Below are 24,118 nucleotides of genomic sequence, written 5' to 3'. Positions count from 1 at the left end.
TGTGTGGGTGTGAGGAGGTGACCAATTAGCTTTACAAGTCTTTACAAAGTCTTTACAAGTTTACAAAGGTTCCAAGGGAAGGTACACTTTATTTTGCCTCCCGCCAGCTGCCTGTCTGTTCACTGCCCATATTTCCAAAGACCAAATGACACTTAAGTGCTTCCCCATTGATCCAAGAGGAGATCGTTGTTTTGGATTCTACAGTGACGGTCGAATCATCAATATGATGTTTCTGAATTCTCGCTCAGATGCTCCTTGGCCATTTGCTGGCTCTTGTTAGTGCTAATTGCTGCAGCATTTCTCCCTCGGATGCAGAAAGTGAGAGATTGTTGTTTTTTTCTGAGACATCAAGACTGAATTCTAAGCTATGGGGTCATGTGAAAACACCGATTTTGCATTTGTTCTTGGGAAAAAAAGTTCACCCTTTTGCTCAGAACCATGTTATTATCCTTCCAACATTTGATTAGTGTGAAATTTTCACAGAATGGCAATTGCCCATTGAACCATGTGTGGTTTCAATATTTGGCTTGTTTCGGTGCAAAAACTGAGCTTTTGAGAACAAAATTTTGAATTTTAATACCATCAAGAGCTCTGCTTGAAAACAGGATCATATATGAGTAAAACCAGGCCCATTTGCATTCCAAAATGTCCTATCTTTGAGAAGGGGAAAAATTGCAGAAATTTATCATAAAATTGAATCAGTTTGACAAATTGTAAAACCTCAGATTTTGAGGTTTTCAGATACTAAGATATTGAATCAGTGCCTCAGCTTGTGTAAATCCACTTGACTTTAGTGACGTTACACTGATCTAGACCAGCATATTGTTTGATCCATTTTGCATGGTCCTGCTTATCTATCTCTCCACCTCAAACCATTGGCCTTGCGTTTCTTTTTAAGCAGACAGCGTAGTGATTTGCAATGGTTCACCTTCCCCACCCATTTTCCACGAGAATGAGGCTGTGAAGAAAAAAATGCTTTGGCTTCATATGGATCTCAGTCCACTGGAGGCAAAAGCCAGAAGCTTGAATCTGAGACTTAGAAGGTCACTTGAGATGTGGGGCAGCAGAGACAAGTCACCAGTGGTGAGCAGTGGATAGAGGCTCAAAATTCTAGGGATCCTTGATGGAGTTGGGATGAATGGAGGAGGCCCAAAGCAGCATTTAAAATGTGGTGAAAGAAGGTCAGATAGCCAGTAGCATGGAAGGAGGATAAGGAGTACATGGGAGCATTACAAAGCCAAGGAGTATACAAAAAGACCCTTTCTTCCTCCCTTCTGTGTACTACACACCTATCATGTGGCCAACATCCTTGTTACCCCGGCAGTATATGAATTGTGAATCTGTTTCTCTGCCAGAGCCTTGTACACTAATGAGTTCCTAGTCTCTGAACACAGTCTGATCCATTGACAGCAATGCGCTAGGGCCAGATTCTACCTCCCCACCTCTGAGCATGGTAAGATCTACCCACCAGCATCCTAGTGACCTAATGTACAGGAGAGCAGCTCTCCATGTCAGATTCACACACCATGCCAACCGCCTCTCAAAACCAACTTGTCCAGGGTGCAGTGGTTTGGCCTCAGAGGAGCCTCAGAAGTTAACAAAGCTTTGCTTCTAACAAAACTACCCTGTCTCATTCAGAGTGCAAGGGCACAAGTGCTAAAAGTCAGGGTTTGCTAAATAATACGTGGCTGTAAAGTCAATGTGTACGTGGATTTTAATTATATTTTCCCCTCTTCCTCCAGTCCCAGGGAGGTTGCCAATGACGCTGAGCTGTGAGGTATCATTATGGGCTATTAAACTCTTTTGTGGCATTCAGTGAAGTTGAATGGAGCTGTGAATGGAAAAAGCAGGATTTGATAGAGCTGGCTAAACTCTGTTGTAATTGCTTAAAGTGGCAGACTATAATTATTCAAGACTATGGAAGGAGGGGGGAGAGAGAGAACCACATGGGGAACTGAACTCCAAAATATGGTCATTGGTAGAACACTGTATTGTGCACTGTTGGTCATATGAGATTTCATCCCATTGCATAATCAGTAGGTACTGGTCACTTTCACAGTAGTATACATCAGCCCTTTAAAGCATATAGGGCCAGTTCCTTGGATCTGGTTGGGCTGCACTCAATGTAGGAGCTGAGGCTGGGGGAAAGGTGCGTCAAGAGCTGAAATGAGTGCTGCTGTGTTCCCAGTGCTCTGCTCAAGGACACTCAAGGGTGCAAAGAGAATTTTTATTAGGAGAGAGTGACACACCGTACCTCAAAGTAGCACACTGTAACCCCCATGTTCATCATTCATATATGGGTGTACTATTTTATACAAAGCATGCCACGGAAGATATCATATGAAAGGTCATGATCTCCTGAAACCCATTATTCTGTCAAAATATGTATATCGTTGGGGTGTATGAAGTTATGAGACTTTGCTGTATTGTTGTTATTGAAATATGTTATCAGTTTGGGAGTCATCCACTGCTAGTTCTCCAGTAACAACAAAGGAGGTGATCCACACCCAGGCAGGTGTTAAACAACCATTAATCAGCAGGGGTGTTGTCAACAAGAGATTTATGTAAGAGAGTTGCGCAGGCACCACACAATGGGGATTGCCCAACTCAGGGACTCAGTAAAGCCCACCAGGACGTGTCTGGGCTAATATTTTCCATTTTTCAGGCACATAGACTGAGGGTGTAAAATAAGAGACAGTGACATCATGCGATTATCTTTCTCCTTCTGCTTCTGCACCTATGGTGGAAGCAGCAAGAACAATGGGAGGAGACAGACTTGAACTGAGGAGATTGGTCCCAGGCTTAAAAGGGAAAGCCTATGTATTAAGAACTGTAACCTACCTGCGACATCCAGTGGGGTGAGAAAAACTGCTTGATCCAAATACTGCCTAGTCTAATAAGGTTTAGGATTAAGACTGCATACATACCTTTTATTTTCTTTGGTAACTATCTCTGACCTTTTGTGCCTACCACTTATAATCACGTAAAATCCCTCTTTCTGCAGTTAATAAATCTGTTTTACGTTTTACCTAAAACAGTGTGTTTTGGTTGAGGTGCTCAGTTTACAAAGCCTAGTGTGGGTCCTCTCCACATTGAGGGAAGGGTGGACTGGGTAATGAACTTCCACTGGTCAGGCTTCTGACCAGGACAAGACAGTACAGTTCTGAGGTTCAAGGCTGGGGGCTTGGGAGACTTGCTGGTGCCTTTTTCTGGATGGATTGTGAGTGGCTCAGGGAGCTTTCATGCAATTTAGCTGAGTGTGGGGCTCCACGTGCTGTTGTACTGAATGATACAGTGCTTGGAGGGGTTTGCTGCTTGTCACTAGCAGCTGGTTCCAGGTTGTACCCCAGTACCCTGTCACAGAGAGGAGGGTGTCTGATTTATTTTTGACTTCCAAGAATGGCAAACATCCTGCCTGAAACCTTTTGGGGAATGGGACATTGTGATATTTGAGCGGAAAGCAGAGCTTTGGTTTACATGTGGGTTCCCAACACAGTGCCAACTGCTTTATTAGAGGACAGATGACAACATTTTCCTAGGAGGAAATTTTCCTAACATTTCCCAACTCCCAGGCCCTCCAGGCGTCTCTACACATTTAAGCAGGTTCCCGCTGTTCAGCATATTAACACTAATAAGACTCAGCAACATGTCATCCTAATGATGCATCAAGGAAGGCCAAATCCAGCCCCTTTCAGGTGGACACACCTTTTCCATTGTGGGAAAAACAGAATGATCTCTGGCTTCCTCTGATGCCACAGCAAATCCCAAAGAGGCGGAGGGCACCAGTGAAATTCTAGAGTAGGGACTATGCCGCAGAACTAGAGGGACAGTGTGGTCTAAGGGATATGGCACTGGATTGGGACTCAGGTGACCTGATTCTATTCCCAGCTCTGCCATGCTGTTTGACCTCGGGCAAATCACTTCACCTCTGTTTCCCCTGTGTCTATCTTTTCTATTTAGGCTGTGTGCTCTTTTGGGCATGGACTGTTGCTCCCTATGCAAAGCACCTAGCAAAATTTGGCTCTGATCTCAGTTGGGGCCTCGAGGTGCTACTGTAATACAAATAATTAAAAACAACACCACTGCAAAGGAACAGTCAGAGTCAGAGGTGCTGGTCTCAAACTGAGGAAACACAGCCACTTCAATGGATGATTTAAATGGCTTCTGTTGGAATGGAAGTATTTTTTCCCCTTTTTTCTTGCTTTGGTGTCTTGAGAGTGTTTGTTTTTCAGTGAAGAGGCCGTGTAATCCCACATTCAGTCTGTGGTACAGTGAGGAGGAATGTACTGGTTACTAATAGTTTGGATAGTCTAGAGTCATGTTTAGACCAGTTGGTGAATGGTAACACCCACAAAAGTGCGCTCCCTACCATCCTGCTTCTGAAATATCAAATGAGTTCTGCCTTTGATGTCAAGTCCTGAGTCTTTACGTTATGCCTCTGGCCCCACTGAGACAGCACGCCCTTTCAGGCACTGACAGGAAGTGCTCTTTCACAGGGCTCTGATTCAACTAGGAGCCTGGGTGGTAAGTGATGAGCAACCTAATGGTGCCATCCATAGCTATAGGGCAGGGGTGGGCAAAATTTTTGGCCCGAGGGCCACGTCGGGGTATGAAACTGTATGGAGGGCCGGGTAGGGAAGGCTGTGACCCCCAAACAGCCTGGCCCCCGCCCCCTATTTGCCCCATCCCAGTTCCCATCCCCTGACTGCCTCCTTCTGGAACCCCCTACCCCTCACAGGATCCCACTCCCTATCCAACCCCCCTGCTCCCTGTACCTTGACTGTCCCAACCTATCCACACCCCCGCCCCCTAACAGGCCCCCCGGGACTCCCACGCCCTATCTATCCCCCCGTGTTCCCCGACCCCTGACAGCCTCAGAACCTCCGCCCCATCCAACCGCTCCCTGTTCCCTGACTGCCCCCCGGGACCCCCGCCCCAACCGCCCCCTGCTTCCTGACTGCCCCTTGGAATCCCCTACCCAACCCCCCCACCGCCCCGCACACCGCCGCTGCCTCCTTACCTTGCTGCTCGGAGCGACAGGAGCTTGCAGCCCTGCTGCCCATGCGGTGGTGTAAGTATGTGGGAGGGGAAACAGCGGGGGAGGGGCCAGGGGCTAGCCTCCCGGGCCAGCAGCTCAAGGGCCGGGCAGGTCGGTCCCGCGGGCTGTAGTTTGCCCACCTCTGCTATAGGAGAATGTGATGCATTTGAGACCTGATCCAAAGCCCACTGAAGTCAGTTGGAAACTCTCCATCCACTTCAATCAACAGTGGCTTAGGCCGTTGATGCTTTAATAGTATCTTGGGCCTTTGCACATGGTGCCTGCGGCCATGGGCATAAACACTCTTCTGCTTTTGGGTGGGGTTTCTAAGAAGGCTTGATGGGCTGTAGAAGAAGTAATATATGAGAGGGTGTATAGCTATGCTGTTATATACACATGATTTGGGGGGCATTAAGAGATACCAAGTAAAACACCAACTGCTTGCATGACTCTCAGGGCATGGCCCAGATGGTAAACTCATTGGGTAGGTGTGATGCTGGAGACTTAGGCCAATTCTAGGCCTATGTATCAGCTGAAAGTGTCAGGCAAAATGCTGGTGGAATGTTATTAAAATTAAGCTGTTAAAATTGAAGTAAAATATGTAGTGTTTGGACTTTCCTAAATACTGGTGATCTGATAACTGTAATATGCATATGTTAATCTCTGTATTTCTCATGTGAAGAGTAACATCTGTGCATGTGTGTTACATAACTCTCACACGGCTGGGACAGACCCATGAGAACAAGAGCCATTAATCATTGCAGAGTTTCACCCATAGAAATGACGATACCTCTTAGGGGACGAATGGTCAATTGATACCTGTTAAAAAGCAACATCTCTAAAGGAAACTCCTCAGTTCTCAGTACAGTAGGTAGAAACCAGTGTACAATACAACAGAGAAAAGGAAACTCCCACCCAGGGATGAGTAACTCAGGATGTCTTCACTGAAGAATTACCTCATGGACTCCTTCCCATCACCTTGTTCATCTGTGAGCCTAGGGCCCGAACCGGCACATAGCAGGGTTTTCAGATAAAAGCTGCATAGGGGAAGGAAACGAAACCAGATTCTTTTTACCAGACAGGATCCAGGACTTTGTGTGCCAGATAAAGGACCCCTAGCTTCCACAGCTGGGATAAGCCTCAGAAGCTGAACCTACGGGACTATGTTACTTAGAACAGAAGTTTTCTAAGATAATAACCTAAGTTTGGCTTGGTCTGAGTGTTTAGTATTCTTAGCATTGTGCAAATATCTCTTGCTTCATTTTCATTTAATTAATAAAGCCTAAATAAGTTTATTACAGGATGAGACTGAGCATTGCCTTATTGGATAAAGGAGGGAAATCTAACGAGGAATTGACCTGTGACATGTTTCTAGTCCTTTGGGAACAGAGGAAATTGGATTTTCTGATATATTACGGTGAAAGGGACCTAATATCACGGGGTCCACTCACTTAGAGTCAAGAGGGTCTGGGCTTCCAAGGGGATTGTTTAAATTCTATATGAAGGCTGGCAAAAAGTCTACAGCGTTAACAACCAGTGTGGTTAGCTGGTGTGTTTGAAGAGTCACAGCTGGCACTGGGCTATCTTCCTTGTTGAACAGTCTGCCCTGAAGTGGAACCTACAGTCTTCAGATACCAAGTGGCATGTCAGTAGGGACTGCCTTTTTGTTCTATGTTTGTACAGTGCCTAGCACAATGGGTTCCTGCTCCATGACTGGGGCTCCCAGGTACTATGGTAATACAAATAAATACATACTAATATCCTTGCTCAGCTAGGGCCCAATCCAAAGCCAATGGAAGTCAATGGGCGCCTTTCCATCGACCATCATGTGCTTTAGATTAGGGCCATAAAGTATTATGAGTGTGGTCTTTTCAGCTGAGTGCCCCCTGGGCAGTTTAGACAAGTGTACACCAGACAAGTAGATTGCTCCCTGCATCCGAGACACTTAGTAAGGGCATTTATTACAAACAAAGTTTTAAGATGTACGAACAACCAAATTAATCCACCCCAAAGGTCTAAAGTAACAGACATTTCCCTGCTATTTCTTCTGTATCATCAACACTAGAATCCAACAGCAGGTGAAATGAACATCCAAAAGACAGACCAACAGTGCCGTGTATGATAATGCCATTTCCTTAATCTCTCTCAGCTCTGGCTTACCTTTTAGCAAGGCACAGTCAGAGTTGCTTTTGCTTTTTTGGACCAGTTCAGCTAAGCTGCCTCCAAGGGTATTGTTCCTGAAGCAGAAGTGGAAACGGCTGAGATCCGGTAAATCCCTTTATACACACGCACCGTCCGTGTATGAACATGATGCCTATACACATGCAGAGAGAATCCCGTAGCCCGAACATCAGAAACATAGCGCTAGAGAACGAGCACTCTTGCTTCATCTTGAATCCCTTTCAAATGCTTTCTAATGAAGTGCTCCTCTTTCTTCCCGAACAGATTCATTATTTAGTCCAACAGTGGTGGAAACCGCAGGCAGGCATGGCTCTGGTGGGGCCAGTGTTTAGCTAGGCACACACACAAAAATTGCATTTGATATTAGCACAAATTGCACACCCAACGGAATAGATGATTAACTGAGACACTGAGACACCAGGGGATGGAAATGTTAGAGCTGTAGACTGTCTCCTAGCAGGTGGGGGTTGGTTTTCGTTCGTGCACTTCTTGTTTGGATGGGCTGCCCTGCTCCTCTCTGAACTGGAGAGGGGTCTGACCCACCCTGAGAGAATGGACAGTGGAAGAAGCTGATCCTATGATTAAGAAACTGGCCTAGGGCTTGGGAGCTCTAGCTTCAGTTCCCAGCTCTTCCACAGGACTTCCTGTGTGACCTTAGTAAGTCGCTGAATGTCTCTGTGCCTCAGTTTCCCATGTATGATAATGGGGGTAGTGATTCTTCCTTTTGTCTGTCTTGTCCATTTATACTGTAAGCTCTTTGGTTCACTGTGTGTTTGTTCAGCTCCTAGCACCAGGGGGCCCTGGTCTCAGCTGCAGCTTCTAGGCAGTACTTTAATGCAAATAATAAATGCTAAATGAAGCCATACTTTGGCTCTTGCTCATCTCTAGTCCAAACTTGAACTAAGATTGAGGCATCAGTAATAACTGCTTAAGAAGCACAATTTGGGAAGCAGGGGAGCTGGACTGATGGGCCGTAGTGACTGTGCAACCCACCACGATGGTGGGAAGCTCAACCGGGGGACTCAGCTCCATGAGGCAGGGACTGGGTGTGCTGCAGAGAGACAGTGCATCAGATCTTGCCAGGAAGCTATAACTTGTGTTGCAGTGCAGCCATGACCCACTCCTCCTGGCAGATGCACTGAACAGTGCTGACTGTCTCCAAAAGGAGCTGCACCCAACCCTCCTTGTCCAGGAGACTCACTCATGGTGAAATCTTCATCAGCTTTCCTCTCCTACAAGCTGTGTCTCCAGCTCTTCCCATGGCATTACTAAGATGATGATGGGGTACCAAAAGGTAGCACCACCCCATTACATTTTTGTGCATGGGGGCACAAATAAGAGGGTTTCAGTTGAATGCCAGAGGAAAGGTGGGTATTAAAGAACTTGCCATTTTGTCTCCATCTCCAAATAGCACATCCCTGACACTTCTCTCTCTCCCAAGCGACTGCCTGTATGCATTGCCTTTAGAAACACCCATTCACCACTAGAAGTAGTGGAAGACTCCTGGGGAGTGGGGACAGAGACCTTTAGAAAGGATACAGTAATAAAATGAGGCCAAATTGTGGTCAGTTGAAAAGGGGATAGAAGAAACAGAGGAGAAAGGAAGAGGTGAGTCACTTCAGTTTGAGGGACTGGCCTCTCCTGTACAGAAATCTTAAATTCCATCTCCATGAGCATTCAGACCTCAAAATCTTTTTTTATTGACCATGGGTGAAATCCTGATGTATATTAAAGTTGATGGGAATTTTGCCACTGATTTTAGTGGGTCCCAGATTTTACCCTAGTTTCACTCTATTTCTCCCAGCAGATGCCTCTAAGGAAATCGTAGATTAATTACTGATTGTGTGAAAAAGTTGTCTGTGGAACTCATTGCCACAAGATAACATGGAGGTCAAGAGCTTAGCAGAGTTCAAAAAAGGATTGTTTTTTCATATGGCTAAGAATATCATCCTGTGATGGGGAATGTATTCCCCACTATCATGAAATGGATAACTAGAACTACTGAGCTCAAGGTACCTGGCTTCAGCTGGTGGGTTGGCCAGCCCCAATTACTGATCAATCCAAGCTGTGAGTTAATATAAAGAAAGGAAGTTGACAGTAGTAAAGGATCTGTAGGGAAAGTGACAGGAACTCTGCAGTCACCCTCTGGGACCAGAAAAGGGTGGTAGGGCGTTTAAGGTTATACTGTTTGCTTGAGATTTTGTTGGGGATTCCAGGGGAAAGCCTTGTGAATCCTAGCCCTGATAGAAGGGTGAGCCTAAAGAGGTTGTGTGCACACTCCTAGAAAAACAGGTGAAGGACTGTAGGACTCTCCCTTCATTTTTCAAGTTAAATGTTTTCTTGGTCAGAACTTTAACCAAAGTGGGGGTCAAGCAAATTTATATTCAGTGCAAATGCTGGAAAAGTTTATACTTAGACAATAACCCACATACTGAGCCCAACCCACAGGGCTGGCCATGCTGTGTTCAGCGCTTGATCCAGTGAGGAAAGAAACGAACAAAGATATCTCTACAAAGCCTGGCACACACTGCTCCCCTTCCTCCTCACACCCCAGTCCAGTTGCTCGCCAGGGGCCACTTCAGGCATTCGCACAAACTAAATCACAAACTAAATACTCTAATTTGTTTCTCACTGCCAGTAGCCCCCAAGTGCCATTCCAACAGCCAAGGGGTCACTGGAGCTCAGCAGCGCTTTGGCCACATGCCACTCCCTGCTTCCTTTTCCAAAATATTTTATGGCGTCTATAGTGTATACCTCAGTCTGCTCTCCCCTTCATACAGTGCCTAGAACTATCAATGGGAGTAGCACATAGACACTGAGCGGGACAGGGGCCTGCTTTGGTTCTATGATAGACACAGCGTGGCAGGATCTGACTTCAGGAAGGTGATGTAGGAAGGTTCCTTGTGTTCTGAAGTGCTGTCCTGCACTTCAGTTTGGTAAGATTATTTTTCATCTCACATTTCAAGCAGCCAGTGTTTAACAGAGGGAGAACAGTAGGTTTGAGAGACACAGAGGGGATTAGGGATGAAATTAAAGGCATGGAAAGAACTCGGTGTTCAAAACATGAGAGAAGGGGTACTGCACGTGAAGATCAGGGAGGCAGAGGTGACTGATAGCTGGGATAGCAGACTCCCTGGCTGGTACTTTGCTCATTGCTTCAGTCTTTACCTCTGTTTTGAGGCTGCCCCTCCTAAAGCCAATCTCCTGCAGCAAGCCATGGCATAACCATATGTCTTCCTCAGTTTCCCTTTTCTCCACACTTGCAAAGGAATATTGTCTTTCTTAACGGCAAATTCAAATCCTTTCATTCATATAAAGTGCCACGGTCCACAGATCCCTAATAGTAAAACCAATTCCTCCCAAAACCACCCAAGTAAAATAAGGGTTACAACGCAGCAGCTCTCGAATCCCATACAAAGGTCACCGTTCCCAGGTCACCCACTCAAGAGTCATTAACTAGCCAACCCAAGTTCCTTTGCCCTGAGCCGTGGCCCCAATCTCCAGACCTCCTACCTGAGAATTCCAAGACCCACTTCTCTCCCACAAGATCCCACAAGATTCCACTACCTCCCTAGGTAACCCATTCCAGTGTTTCACCACCCTCCTAGTGAAGTAGTGTTTCCTAATATCCAACCTAGACCTTCCCCACTGCAACTTGAAACCATTGCTTCTTGTTCTGTCATCTGCCACCACTGAGAACAGCCTAGCTCCATCCTCTTTGGAACCCCCCTTCAGGTAATTGAAGGCTGCTATCAAATCCCCCCTCACTCTCCTCTTCTGCAGACTAAATAACCCCAGTTCCCTCAGCCTCTCCTCGTAAGTCATGTGCTCCAGCCCCCTAATCATTTTTGTTGCTCTCCGCTGGACTCTCTTCAATTTGTCCACATCCCTTTTGTAGTGGGGGTGGGGGGAGACCAAAACTGGATGCAACACTCCAGGTGTGGCTTCACCAGTGCCAAATAGAGGGGAATAATCACTTCCCTCGATCTGCTGGCAATGCTCCTACAAATACAGCCCAATATGCCACTGGCCTTCTTGGCAACAAGGGCATACTGCTGACTCACACCCAGCTTCTCATCCACTGTAATCCCCAGGTCCTTTTCTGCAGAACTGCTGCTTAGCCAGTTGGTCCCCAGCCTGTAGTGGTCCATGAAATTCTTCCTTCCTAACTGCAGGACTCCGCACTTGTCCTTGTTGAAACTCATCAGATTTTTTTTGGCCCAATCCTCCAATTTGTCTAGGTCACGCTGGACCCTATCCCAACCCTCCAGCATATCTACCTCTCCCCCCAGTTTAGTGTCATCCGTGAACTTGCTGAGGGTGCAATCCATCCTATCATCCAGATCATTAATAAAGATGTTGAACAAAACTGGCCCCAGGACTGACCCCTGGAGCACTCCGCTTGATACCGGCTGCCAAATAGACATCAAGCCGTTGATCACTACCCATTGAGCCCGACAATCTAGCCAGCTTTCTATCCACCTTATAGTCCATTCATCCAGCCCATACTTCTTTAACTTGCTGGCAAAAATACTGTGGGAGACTGTATCAAAAGCTTTGCTAAAGTCAAGATATATCACATCCACTGCTTTCCCCATATCCACAGAGCCAGTTATCTCATCTCTCCTCCTATCTCATTGCTCTCCTCCTGGTTTCCTGGTACTCTTTCCCCTCAACCATTCGCCTCCTTCTCTCTCTCCTCTGCCCCCAGGCAGCTGTCATCTATCCCTTCCTGACTTCCCCACTTCTCTGGCACAGATGTGTACATTTAAACCCAGTTGAGAGGCAGCTATTGAGTCACAGGTGCCCTGGACCCTGCTCCCCCATAAATGGGCCAATTCACCCTCTGACAATGGTATTTGCGTGTGTTTAGTGCTGGCAGCTGGAATCCAAAATGACCAAATTCAGTTGAAATTTATTTGTATGCAGTATTGGGACAGATCCTCAGCTGCTGTAAATTGGTATAACTCTGATGTCAAGAAAGCTAAGCTGCTGTACACCCACCAATGTGCTGGTCAAAAATATCCCTGTGCACTGATACAGTTTTGTCATGCTCTTTGTACTTTCCAATTTAACTATAGTAGATGACAAACAACAAAACTGCAACAATCAAGAGACATCAATCATTTTATAAATGGGGCTTAGTAAGTCTAGATCTCAATGGGGGAGTACCCATGACACAACATGGCAACCACCAGTACCATTGGCACCAACTTGGCAGTCTTAGTTGAGAGGCTAAGGACCGGATAGGCCATCAGGACTAGCCTATCATCTCTCCACTGGTGATGGTTCCTCCCAGCCAGAGCTGGGAGCCCATTAGGGAGATAACATGAGTCTTACAATGCTGCGGCCCATGTAATTAACAAGAGAACGTTTCTGGGACACCTCCTCAGCTAATGCAAATTGACATAATGCCATTGACTTCAATGGTGCAATGACCCTTCACGCTGGCTGGCTCTCAGTCTTAAGGCTTGCAAGCCAGCAAAATGCATTAACGCCATTTTTAAAAATGATCAAAAGTTGTTTCCAATAAGTCCAAAAAGGAAGTTGTATCAACACCAAATCCCCGAGGCAGCCCCTCAGCTGGTGTGAATCGTCATAGCTCCATGGATCTTTGAGTCATTGGGTTTGGAGTAATTACAGCAAACGGAGCAAAACCCTGAATCCTTCTCCTATTGTTCCAATTAGATTTCTTAATTTAAAAAAACCTTCCCCCTCTCCTACCAAGGATTCTAGTCTTATTTACGCTGGTTTTACACCAGTCTGACCCCTTTGGGCCAGATCTTCAGCTGGTCTTAATCAGTGCTGAAGTCAAGAGAGCGGTGCCAATTTACTGCATCTGGAGATCTGACCCTTTTGACTTCAGCAGAGTTTTTCCTGATTTACACCAGCGGAGGTGTATGTGAGCTCAGAATCAGGTCCAAAGTCAGCATGCCATGTCCTATTTCATTTCTATTATTAATTATTATTTTGTCTACATTATTGTAGGGCTGCAGACTAAAAAGGATAGAATGGTCTGACTCTTTTTCTCCCTTGGTTTTATTCTTTTGCAGCATTAAAGCACTTCAGCTCAGCGTAGCCCAAACTGGAGAAGAAAGTGGGGGAGAATAAAACACACAGGACCAAGGAGTGAACTCCATTGCAGGGAAGGAGAGAAAGAGAAACAGAGCGAAAGCTTTTGGGTGCAGGAGGAGAAAGGCTGATGGCTGGTTTGCAGAGGCAGGGTGTCTGCAATCTTTGTAGCAATTAGATTTAATGGGACAGAAGCGTTTTTCTCCTCCACATCCCTCCTCCCACCCCCCCCCGCTCTTCTCTCCCCCTCAGGCTAAAGGGAGGGAGGTGGGGAAGAGGGGGGGATGTGAAAGGGTCTTTGACGTCAGACCTGCCCTATAAAAGCCTGGCAAGGAGAGGCAAAGCTGAGAGCAGAGCCAGTACGACAGCAAGGATGCCAACCCCCAACTCCTCCACTTCTTCAGCCAAAGGCTTCCGCAGGGCGGTGTCAGAGTTGGACTCCAAGCAAGCCGAGGCCATCATGGTAAGAACCCCCCAACCCCATCACCACTAACACCCAGTAGTTTCCAGAATGACTAAAGCTGCCCAAGGGACTGCAACTATAGCTAGATGGACTAACAGAATGATCACTTTATTTTGAAAGCATCACTGCACACATGCATCTAGGCACTCAGGGTTGGCAAATCAGAAATCAAATCCAGCCTCAATAATTCATGCACACAAACTAATACACAATACATATAAATATTGGAAAACAAATAACCTTAACTAATAATATAATAAAACTGCCCTCTTAAACTAGAATAACCAATAGAGCGAAAACAAGAATAACAAGGAATCCCTAGGGTAAAAATGCACTTTGAAAATCTAAACACTCTCTAGGTTTTATTAATTTCACAGCACTAAGCCAAAGAGCGTTCTTCTTTGCCAATTGAATGAAAACACGTCTTTCTTTTTTCCAGTGAAGCTACAAGGTGGTGGGAATTCAGGCAAACTTGCTAACTGTTACTATGTAATTACTGCAGGGTCTGCTTCCACCCGCAGAGATTTAGGACCATTGGCTCAGTGTGTGGAACAATCCCGCATGCAATATAACTATAAGTGAGGGGAAGATAACACTTCATGCTGAGTCTTAACCTACCTTTAAAATCTGAATCCAGGTGAGTTTCAGATACACTGATTCAGTTGGCCTGGAACTAGGGACCTGCAGGGCGTTTTAGTTAAAAACAGTTTTGTCATCTAGCGCCAACTGATGTCCCTAGGAGACATTAAAGCCAATGAGACGATAAGGCATGCAGCATCCTGTCGGATCAAACCTTTAATGCATAGTTTGTCCCTTTTTGTGGCAGTCTCCCTCTCTTCTAGATGTCTATTACAGTGGGCAGTCAACCTATGGAACAACTTCCTAATGCCCCACAGTTAGGGCGCTATAGGATCTCAAGTGATTGCTTTGATTAGCACCTGCATTTGGCAAACTCAGTTTAGTGCCTTCTATAGTTTTTCCCAGTTATCAGTAGGTAGGAGATTGTAAAGTTTTTTTAAAATGGATCTTACTGTGTGCAAAGAGCACGTATTGAAAATCTGGATTTAAGATAAGTTTAGAGTTTGTCTATGCTGTAAAGTATATATTTGTTTTAAATATCCCTCTGCTTTTCCTAGCAGTGACCGTACAACCTTTTCCCTAGCAGAGTCAGATGAGAGCTGCCCCACATAACCTTCACCCCCCAAATTAAAGTTCCCCTCTTTCCTACCACTTTCCAGAACCACAGATATTTGACCTGGAAAGAAAAGACAGACGAGGTCATCTAATCCAATACATAATTGTTATTTAATATTGTGTGTAAAACTGGGTTTGACTTCTGATATGTTATTTGCAGGGAATGGAGCTTTCCATTCTCTACTCTCTGTATTTGCTGACCCACCCTTGCCTCCGCTCTGTGCAATGCTGTGTGTTTTGTAAAATCAGCTACTGTGCAAACAACAAAAAAGTTTCCTAGACACTGTAGCATGCTAGGAAAGAAGGGAAGGAGAGCTAGGAAATGAAGAGGTAAGCATGATTTCTGTAGTACACAATCATTGAAAACCACGGGCGTTTCCATATCTCACTTTGGCATTTTCCAACTAGAACATAGTGAACTACAAGGTAGTTAATTCTTAGAACCCTCTTAGTGGAGATGCAACTTAGACCAGCAAAAGAATATTTTGGCTGGCGTAGTAGTGAACTCTTAGAACATTGGCACTTTCCAGATTGCCATATTAATGCTCAGAAGAACATCCCTCTGTCTATGGTAACAGCAGGAGCTGACAATGAAGGGGCGTTTATTTGGTGCTGTAATACAATTCATGTGGGTATTTAGTCTTTAAATGACAAACGTGACCTTGAATGGTCTTGTTTAGCAATACTGTCTCCTTCATGGCACCCTGGGAAGGGTGTTTAGAAAAGCTCAGAATGAAATTGTGTTGTCTCCTTTTGTCCCCTTTAGTGACTCTCTCCTGCCGCCCAAAGGGCTAATTTAAAAATTAAGCTGGGCTGCTGAGGGGAGCACTTTAAGTACTGCAAAAAGAAAAGGAGGACTTGTGGCACCTTCGAGAGTGAGCTGTAGCTCATGAAAGCTTATGCTCAAATAAATTGGTTAGTCTCTAAGGTGCCACAAGTCCTCCTTTTCTTTTTGCGGATACAGACTAACACGGCTGCTACTCTGAAACCTGTCATTATGCAAGGCTTTAAGTACTGTTTTACCAAAGCTGCTGCTCCTGGATTATGATAGACCCCTTCCTCCCATCCCCCCACCTTTTTCACTTTGCTTTCAGCACTGACAAGCTTATATCAGACTTCAAGTTATTTCAAAACACTGTTGCCTTCGAAGGGAAGGGGACCTGGAAAAGCTCAGAACGAAATTGTTAGGCTTTAATAACAGATGACAAATCTGAAATGCACATTTAAGACTCTGTCTTTTCTTTTTTAGTTTATCCTTTTTACTGCACCTTTAGCAGAAGGTTTCCACATTCCCATTATTCATTAATCAGATTTAAATCAACTGAGGCTCTGCCCCTGCATTTCTGCTATTTATTGAGTTTGGCCCAGATTTTTAAAGCTATTTTGATGTCGATATGCTTAGCATCACAACATCTAACTGATTTAGGAATCTAAATCTCTTTTTCAAAAGGGATTTAGGTACTTTAGAGTCTAAATCTCACAGCCAACTGATGGATTTAGACTCCTAAGTGCCTAAATCCCTTTTGAGAGTGAGATTTAGATTCCTGAATCATTTAGGTGTTGTGATGCTGACCGCAGCAAAGTCTATATAGTTTTAAAAATCTTGACCTCTATGTCTGGGACAAGCGGTCATCTTGCTTCAGTGTTTTAACATCCCGTCAGTGATCTGACCCCTGCCCCACAGACTCACCCTGTTCTAAAGGAGCTGTTGCATTTCCTTTATTATGATGATGATCATGGAGCAGGACCCTACTGTGCTTGGCGCTGTACAAAAACAGAACGAAAAGACAGCGCTTGTCTCAAAGCATTGAGGATCTACGCCTTGTCTACACTAAAAAGGGTTTGACGGTATAACTGTACTGTCAAACCCCCTTACTGGAGATGCAGCTTATATCAGCAAAAAAGTGCTTTTGCTAGTATTTTTTATTTCAGTTCCTGAACAAAATAAGCTATACTGGCAAAAGGAAATAATGACACAGTATTGATCAGTATGCCAGGCTATAGTAAATGTTCTTAACAAGTAAAATCCGCTCTGTTTCCTAGATTCTTGAAAATTATAAGTAGGGGAAAAGCCAAGTTGCTGTGGTTACTCAAACTCAGAAGGCCATACTCTGGCATCCTTATTCACACTGAGTCGTCCTGCTGAGTTGCCACAATTTCAAGGGGGCTGTTGGAGGAGTAAAGTACCACAAAATGTCAATCACGGATTCAGAATCTAGTCCAGAATAAGCAACCTGATGCTTAACAGAACAAAAGTAATGTTTTTTACTGTAGTAAGAATTCTAAAATACACATGAGATGAACTAATCTGCAAGCTGATTCAAAACATACCTTTCAACAACGACTCCTAAAAAAACCAAGCATTACTGGGAGAACAGTCAGTGTGGAAAGAGGAATCAATTTTCTTTGTGTGTATCTAATTTGCAACTGGTAATGAAAACCCTGTGCAACTGTACTGAGTTACAACTTTACTCCCAAAGGGGTTAATAACATTCTAAAAAAATAGCAAAGAGTAGGGTAAAGAAAGAGAGACCAGTGTGATGGAAAGCAAGCAAGCAGACGGAATAGAATAAGCCGTGGAGATGGCAGGCAAATGTCGTCACCCCCCCCCCAACCACAGACCCTCCCAAACAAAATCTAGTATCTTGTTAACTTACCCAGACATACTAAGTGAATGTTCAGGTGACTGCCTGCCAGCTGCTAGGATGATTCTACAGTTCTTTCTAGTAACCAGCTGTAGAGGAGGAAGGGAAACAAAACTGATTCCCTTTAGATCCAGTGCAGTCTGCTGCACATCCGTGAAGCCAGCCTTAATCATGCAGAGGAGGAGGTGTCACATAGTAAGTTTTAGCAAAGCTGCAGTGTCAATGTCTGATTATGTTGGGGACTGAACGCCAGCATAACTCACCGAATGGAAGCAACTTGTGTTAAGTGGATGTTTATCAATGATCTGATCTGCTGATTCTATTCTGATTTTCATACAACACAAGATCATGCTTTCAGAGCCCTTTCCAGTTGTCCATTAGACGCTGTGATTTACATCTGTCATGCGTTGTTCTTTCCTTCTTTCTCTTTTCCTCTACCCAGCCAAAGCTAAAGTTTGTTGAATTTCAGGGCACAGGGCAAGATGTGTTTTTTTGTTAAAGCATTGCTTGGCTTGGACCATTGAGGAATTGATTTGTTACAGATGGCTGGTGTTGCACAGGGGTGTTTATTCTTTCTATCGTGGGACGTTTAAATTAATTTGATTAACTTTAAGCACTTCCAATGGGATTTAAACCCATGCTTTACTGCTTCCTAAATGGGGATGCTTTCTTGAATTGGGACCTAATATATTTGTTAGATGAGTTTTCTGTTTCGACATGAACACATACCCAGTCCTCCATACCCCATTGTAGACCTGATCATGCAGATAACCTGTGATTATTTGTTCAAATGTGTGTCTTTTATACTGCAAGGAACAAATGTGTGACAAGCTTCAAATAGCATCATATAAGCGAATCTTTAATAAAAAAAGTTCTGGGGGCTGGTGCATGGGTTGATGTATAAAAATATGGTATAAAACAGAAAACTAGATAAGTGCCTGTGTTTAAAATGTGAGGAAAGCTTTGAGACTGGCTGCATATAAGATGCGTGAATGATTTTAAAAGAAAATACACTGGGTCAGTGGAGGAAATTAAAAATACAAAAGAAAAAAAAAGAAGGCTGAATAGTAGAGCTGGTTTAAATTTTGCAAGATTTTTTTAAAGTTTCCCCCCAAAAGCCTTTTGGGAGAGTTATGGACATTTTTGAAACATTTTCAATGGAAACTAACTGAAAAATGTAGCCATCTGGGTTTTAGTCTCTTGGTGTTAGTCTTCTTTGTGTTTCTTCATAAGTCATGTCTTCTTTCTGTCATGCTGCGTTATCATCATTCATCATCAGGTTTCGGGGAGTGGATAGGATGAGTTATGTGGTAGGATTCTTCTGACAGTTTTAAGGGTTTTTTTTATTATTTTGAATTTTGAAAACTTCCGACTGTGACGTAGAAAATGTTCAATTTTTTGAAGAAAAAGAAAAAAGAAAACAAACGATCAGTGAGAGAGAAAATTTCTCTATTATGAAAACAAATGCTTTCAAAACTGTTAAGAACTCTTTTTTCAACTCTTTTTTCAACTCTTTTTTCAATCTTCATTAGTCCTCCTGTTGGCATATTCAACACATCTGAAGAACTATGGGTGGGTAAACCTCAAAAAGTTCAGAGATTTTGCAATACAAGAGGAAAGAAGGGCTTATGTTTGAGGTCCTGAGTTGGGACTCAGAACTGGCTTCAGTTCCTGCTGTGTGACAGATTTCCTGTGCAAAATTGGGCAAGCTACTTAAGCTCTCTGTGCCTCAATTCCGTATCTCTAAAATGGGGATAATATTTCACTTCTCCCAGTCTTTGTCTGCCTTGTCCTCTAGACTGGAAGCATTTTTAGGGTAGGGACTTTCTTACTGTGCTTGTAAAATGTCTAGCACAATTGGGTCCTGAGCTGAACTGGGGTCTCTATGTGCTACTGTCATACAAATAAGAGTTTCCATTTGGAAAAGCACCCAAATGTTTGGGATATTGTCAACATCTTATCTGAACTAGACAAATCTCTTATGCCTGCAAACTTGGGCTGGGAACAGGTTTTCTTAGGTGCTCACAATGCTTCCTGTTTCCGGCCTGGCCGGAAATAGCTGAAACAGCTTTTCTCCTTCCACTCTTCCCTGCAATCAGGGAGCACAGAAATAAATAGCATTTCAAATTTGGGGTAAAGATTCAGTTTTATTGCTTAACCCATTCTTACTCTGTTGCTAAGCCTTGCCCTGGGAAGGAGGTATATTACCAGCAGTGTGCTGAGGCCAGGTTGACTGGTCGTGGCTGGGGTGGACTTACAGCTTTTCCAGTCAGACCTAACTAAAACATCATGAATGTATGATCCCATAATGAGCAGTAGACACAAGCTTGGTGGGAGTTTCTAGATGGACCCACCTTGCTCTCTTATAATCCAGTTAGGGCCATTTCAGATGGATTTGAAACTATTATCCCTGATAAGAGTGGTAAAAAAAAAGACAACCCAGGGAGCCTATAAAAAATGCTATTTGCAGGCCATAAACCTCCACAGACATACCCCTGCCTCAATGTTTGGGAATGCACATAAGACACACGCGAAAAAGGGATGGATCAGTTTCTCTACTGGTGGAAATGGATCTAGCCCAATTACATCAACAGAGAATGGGGTCCAAGATCTGTTTTCAGTGGCAGTGAATAAAGGGATCACAAGTAAAAGATGGGTGGGTTGGCATATTCCCTCTACACTGGAACCTACCACAGCATGAGAGGACTAACCCTGTAAGGCATTGGGAACCTGTGAGTCCCATTGAAACCAATGAGAGTTGAAGGTACTCAGCTCCTTGCAGCAGGCATTTGTGGGATCTGGACTTCTGCCTCCAGTAGAGGCCAGGGTTTCAGGGTGTCTCAAGGCTCTAGAAGAAGCTTCTTTATTATGAAACAACACACGAAAACAATAGAATTCATAATGCCCAGAGCAAAAACCCAGGCTCAACCTTAGTAATACAAGAAATACACTCTTTTGGTTAGCTACAGTAGGGAGTCTAAACTGGGGGAACCTCAACTGCAAAGGAGACGTGCCTCAATCTGCATCAGAAGAAAAGGCTTGAGTCACTTGGGGCTTGATCCAGCCCCAGCTGAAGTCAATGGGAGATCTTTCCATTGACATCAATGGGCAAGAGATCAGGCCCTACTTACAACAATGTCTCTGACTGCTCTGCCACCCGAATTATTTGGATCCTGTTTTGCAGTGGAACAGCTCCAGTGCCTGACTACACTTACTGCCAAATTCAGAACCTTGAAAAGAGGCTGGACCTAGACTGAGGTTTGCAGAGCCAGATTGCTCTAGTTGTCTCCAATAAGAGCGGTTCTGCTCGTCCTTGAAGGAGTGTTATAGTGGGGATCCAGTGGTGGGAGTCCCGTTGTTCCTCGGTGGTCTTAAGGAGAAGATTGCTTCTTTTTAACTCTGCTCTCCTTCCAGTCTCCACGGTTCATCGGTAGACGGCAGAGCCTCATCGAAGATGCCAGGAAGGAGAGAGAAGCGGCAGCCGCCGCCGCTGCCACGGATGCTGCAGAGGCCACAGAAACGATCGTCTTTGAGGAGAAGGATGGGAAGGCCATGTTGAACCTTTTCTTCATGCTTAAGGGAGCGAAGACTTCATCGCTTTCCCACGCACTTAAAGTGTTGGAGGTGAGCGGCTAACCTCCTGTACTGCGCTCAGTGAACACTGCATTTGGTGTGGGTGGAAGGTCTGTTGCTGTATTATGGGGGAACACTGCCAACTCACAGGAATTCAACTGGGTAAGGGTCTAGTTTAAGATCTCCCTAGTATGAATTATTGATTTAATTCTTCAGGGCTTAACTGGATGAATTCAAATATCGATGGTTGCATTAACTTAAGCAGTACATTCTATTCATTTACTGGTGTCTCTATCACACTCTTCCCCAGGGAGACCAACACAAATGAGACAGACCCCTTGCCTGACAATGCTCTGGTTGTAATTCCAGGCTCTGGGCTTGCCTTTGATTGAACATTGCCCAGAGTGGGCCAGTACCCAGCACAACTGAAATATAAACAACTGTGGATTAAATATAAATATAAACTACTGTGGATTTGTATTCACCTCTGATTCTCATGGGGCCCTCTAATGACCCACACTCTGCACTGTTGTCCACCTTTATGGCAATCCCTGGAACACTTCAGAGATTGCAGAGTTTGGACAGAGATTGTAAATGAATCATGCAGCTCCCTCACATAGCCTCAGTCACCCCCTTGCTCAAGGCTCTGCCCATCTCTGAATCATATCCTCACTAAACTTCAGTCAAAGTGACTGGACCAACTTCAGCATGAGCATAAATCAACATAGTGCCCGTTGATGTCAATGATACCTACTTATCTCAGGGATGAATTTGGTCCATAAACTTTCAAATGTTGCATTGATTTCCTTCATTACTGCATTCTGAATATGCCCAGACAAGAAGCATTTCTTACCAATGTATACAATTGCACAGGGAGATGGTAATTAATTGGGCTTTCCCAGTCAAAAGTAGCATTATCTATGACATTGGTACCAGGGATGGAAACTCACACAGGTAAATGCTGCTTATTTAGCCAGTAGTCAAAGATAATGATTGGAATTTATATAGAACCTTTCATGCAGAAATTTTAAAAAGCAGATTACAAATCATGAGCCTGAGTCTCTTCATTTATATAGGTTTAATTCCATTGTCTTCCGTGGTGTGAATGAGAGGAGAATTAAGTTGTATATGCATGTATGTGTGTGCATAACACCTTAGTCCCCAGTGAAATGCAGCCACTTCTGGGGGTGAAACCTGACCATCATTAACAATACACAGCAACACTACAGGTAGAAAAGAAAAAATATTCAGTTGAAATTGCGTGTGTGCGGGGGGGGGGGAGTTTAGTTAGTAATTACCCAAACTAAAATTTGATCAGGACACCTCTTCTAATCTTATGGAAAGCATCTTGGGATCTTTAATGACCACAAGCGGCCTTGTATCTCTTGTGAAAGGATGGATGGAAGCAGGATAGAAATTTATCAACTAACAGTATTCAACCCTGGGTTCCTGTAGCATATTGCCTTTGCAGTGGGATCTGTGGACCAGAAGTGTCCATAAGGCAAGCATTTGAGAGCCCTGTTGGTCTTGGTCACAGTTGCTGTCTCTTTCCAGGAAGTTTGCGGCTGCCAGAAAAGGCTCAGAAGTGCATCAACAACAGATTTCAAATGAAATTTATAACTTCTCTGGCATGAGATGCCGCGTGATTCTCATCCTGTGAATTTTATAGTGTCCTGCACTTAGTAGATGTGGGTGGTATTTATTTTACACTGTCTGTGCGTGTGTGTGTGTGTAAAATATATTCCAAAGCAGCAGAGAACAATTTAAAAAGTCAGGCAAGAGCTCAGGGTGGCTTTTATTCAAATGGCACCTGCTTCCTCTTGGGGCAATTTACTCATTGCATGAGAAGCTCTCTCAGCAGAAGCGCTCTCTCAGCTTGACACAGAGAAAGTTTTTTTTTAAAAGCCACAAGCGTGTCAAGTTACAACTGGGGAAGATTCATTTCTCAGATCCCTCTGGCAATGCAGGTACAAGATATGAAAACAGACGGGTGTAATGACATTTGCCTCATCATGAAACAGGCTGCAGGGAGGCTGGTTTCACTCTGCTGTATGCGTTACATGCAGCCAACGCATAGGTAATGCAATCAGAGCTGTCAGATTAATGCTAAGGTATTGATTATTGGGGGACAATGTAATAGAGAGGTGGGTAGGTACATTCAAAAACATGGTCCTAAATTGAATTTATCGGTGACATTGCCTCCGTTCCTTCTCCTCATTCTGCCTCTGATTAACTAAAAATCACAGCTCTTCCTCTACTGAAGAGCTCAGAGATTCAGAAAGGGCTGGGTCATCATCAAGAGAAGTGGGTTTGCAAGGGCCAGATTTCCCTGCACCAGGGAAAACATCCAGGAAGCTGTCAGAAACCTTCCTGTGGATGCAAAGGGCCAATCCCCCTTCTCCGCTCTTTATCTCTGAGTGAATTAAGTGCTGGTGAAAGATGCCAAATGGATATCTCTGGAGACCAAGCAATGCTCAGGTACAGCATGGGCAGCTGCAGAGCAAGCTTCCCATCGCATCCCTCTACCCCCAAAGGACCTTCGCCCTAGCTGGAGGGACCACCTCTCAGACTGATATCATTTCAGTAGTCATTCCCCACTGAGATGCCAGTTGTGGGAGTGAGCTTGATGACATCAACATCTGTCCGCAGGACTGAGGCCACCAAACTCATTTCACATAGGTCATTCAACAGCAATCAGATTAACTCTCAGTTGTTACCAACCTGAGGCCTGCCTCAATCCTGTGACCTAGAAGTGAAATCCTCTTGCTCATGGCACCAGTCTCCCCAGAGCCAACCCATCTGCTTCCAGCTTTTGCCATGGAGTGGGACATAGGCATATCTATCTATCTCTCCTTTTTCCTTCTGTCTAATCAGAGTCTGGTTTAGTTGGTCAAACTTGTCTTTTTTGCCCCATTGTTGTAAACCCGATGCCAACTCTGTCCACATATTTAT

At 44.5% G+C, this 24,118-nt stretch overlaps 1 protein-coding gene and 1 long non-coding RNA gene across 2 annotated transcripts in view; one reads left to right on the top strand and one right to left on the bottom strand.

The window, feature by feature from the left end:
- Nucleotides 1-7,474: 7,474 nt before the first annotated feature.
- On the bottom strand, nucleotides 7,475-17,687 carry LOC141988842 (uncharacterized). The gene is made up of 3 exons (XR_012639840.1): nucleotides 17,606-17,687; nucleotides 14,373-14,489; nucleotides 7,475-7,551 (listed from the first exon to the last, which is right to left on the bottom strand). It is a non-coding gene; the product is annotated as an uncharacterized LOC141988842 (long non-coding RNA).
- The window catches only part of TH (tyrosine hydroxylase), a 31,978-nt gene continuing 21,503 nt past the window's right edge, over nucleotides 13,644-24,118 (top strand). The window contains exons 1-2 of the mRNA XM_074954851.1: nucleotides 13,644-13,754; nucleotides 21,008-21,217. Of these exons, the coding sequence (XP_074810952.1) occupies nucleotides 13,665-13,754; nucleotides 21,008-21,217 (300 nt within the window). The 5' untranslated portion in view covers nucleotides 13,644-13,664. The remainder of the gene's footprint in view (nucleotides 13,755-21,007; nucleotides 21,218-24,118) is intronic.

Source organism: Natator depressus, chromosome 6 (assembly GCF_965152275.1).
Source record: "Natator depressus isolate rNatDep1 chromosome 6, rNatDep2.hap1, whole genome shotgun sequence".
NCBI lineage: Eukaryota > Metazoa > Chordata > Testudines > Cheloniidae > Natator > Natator depressus.
The sequence above is the reverse complement of the archived record's forward strand: the minus strand, read 5'-3'. Positions and strand labels throughout refer to the sequence as shown.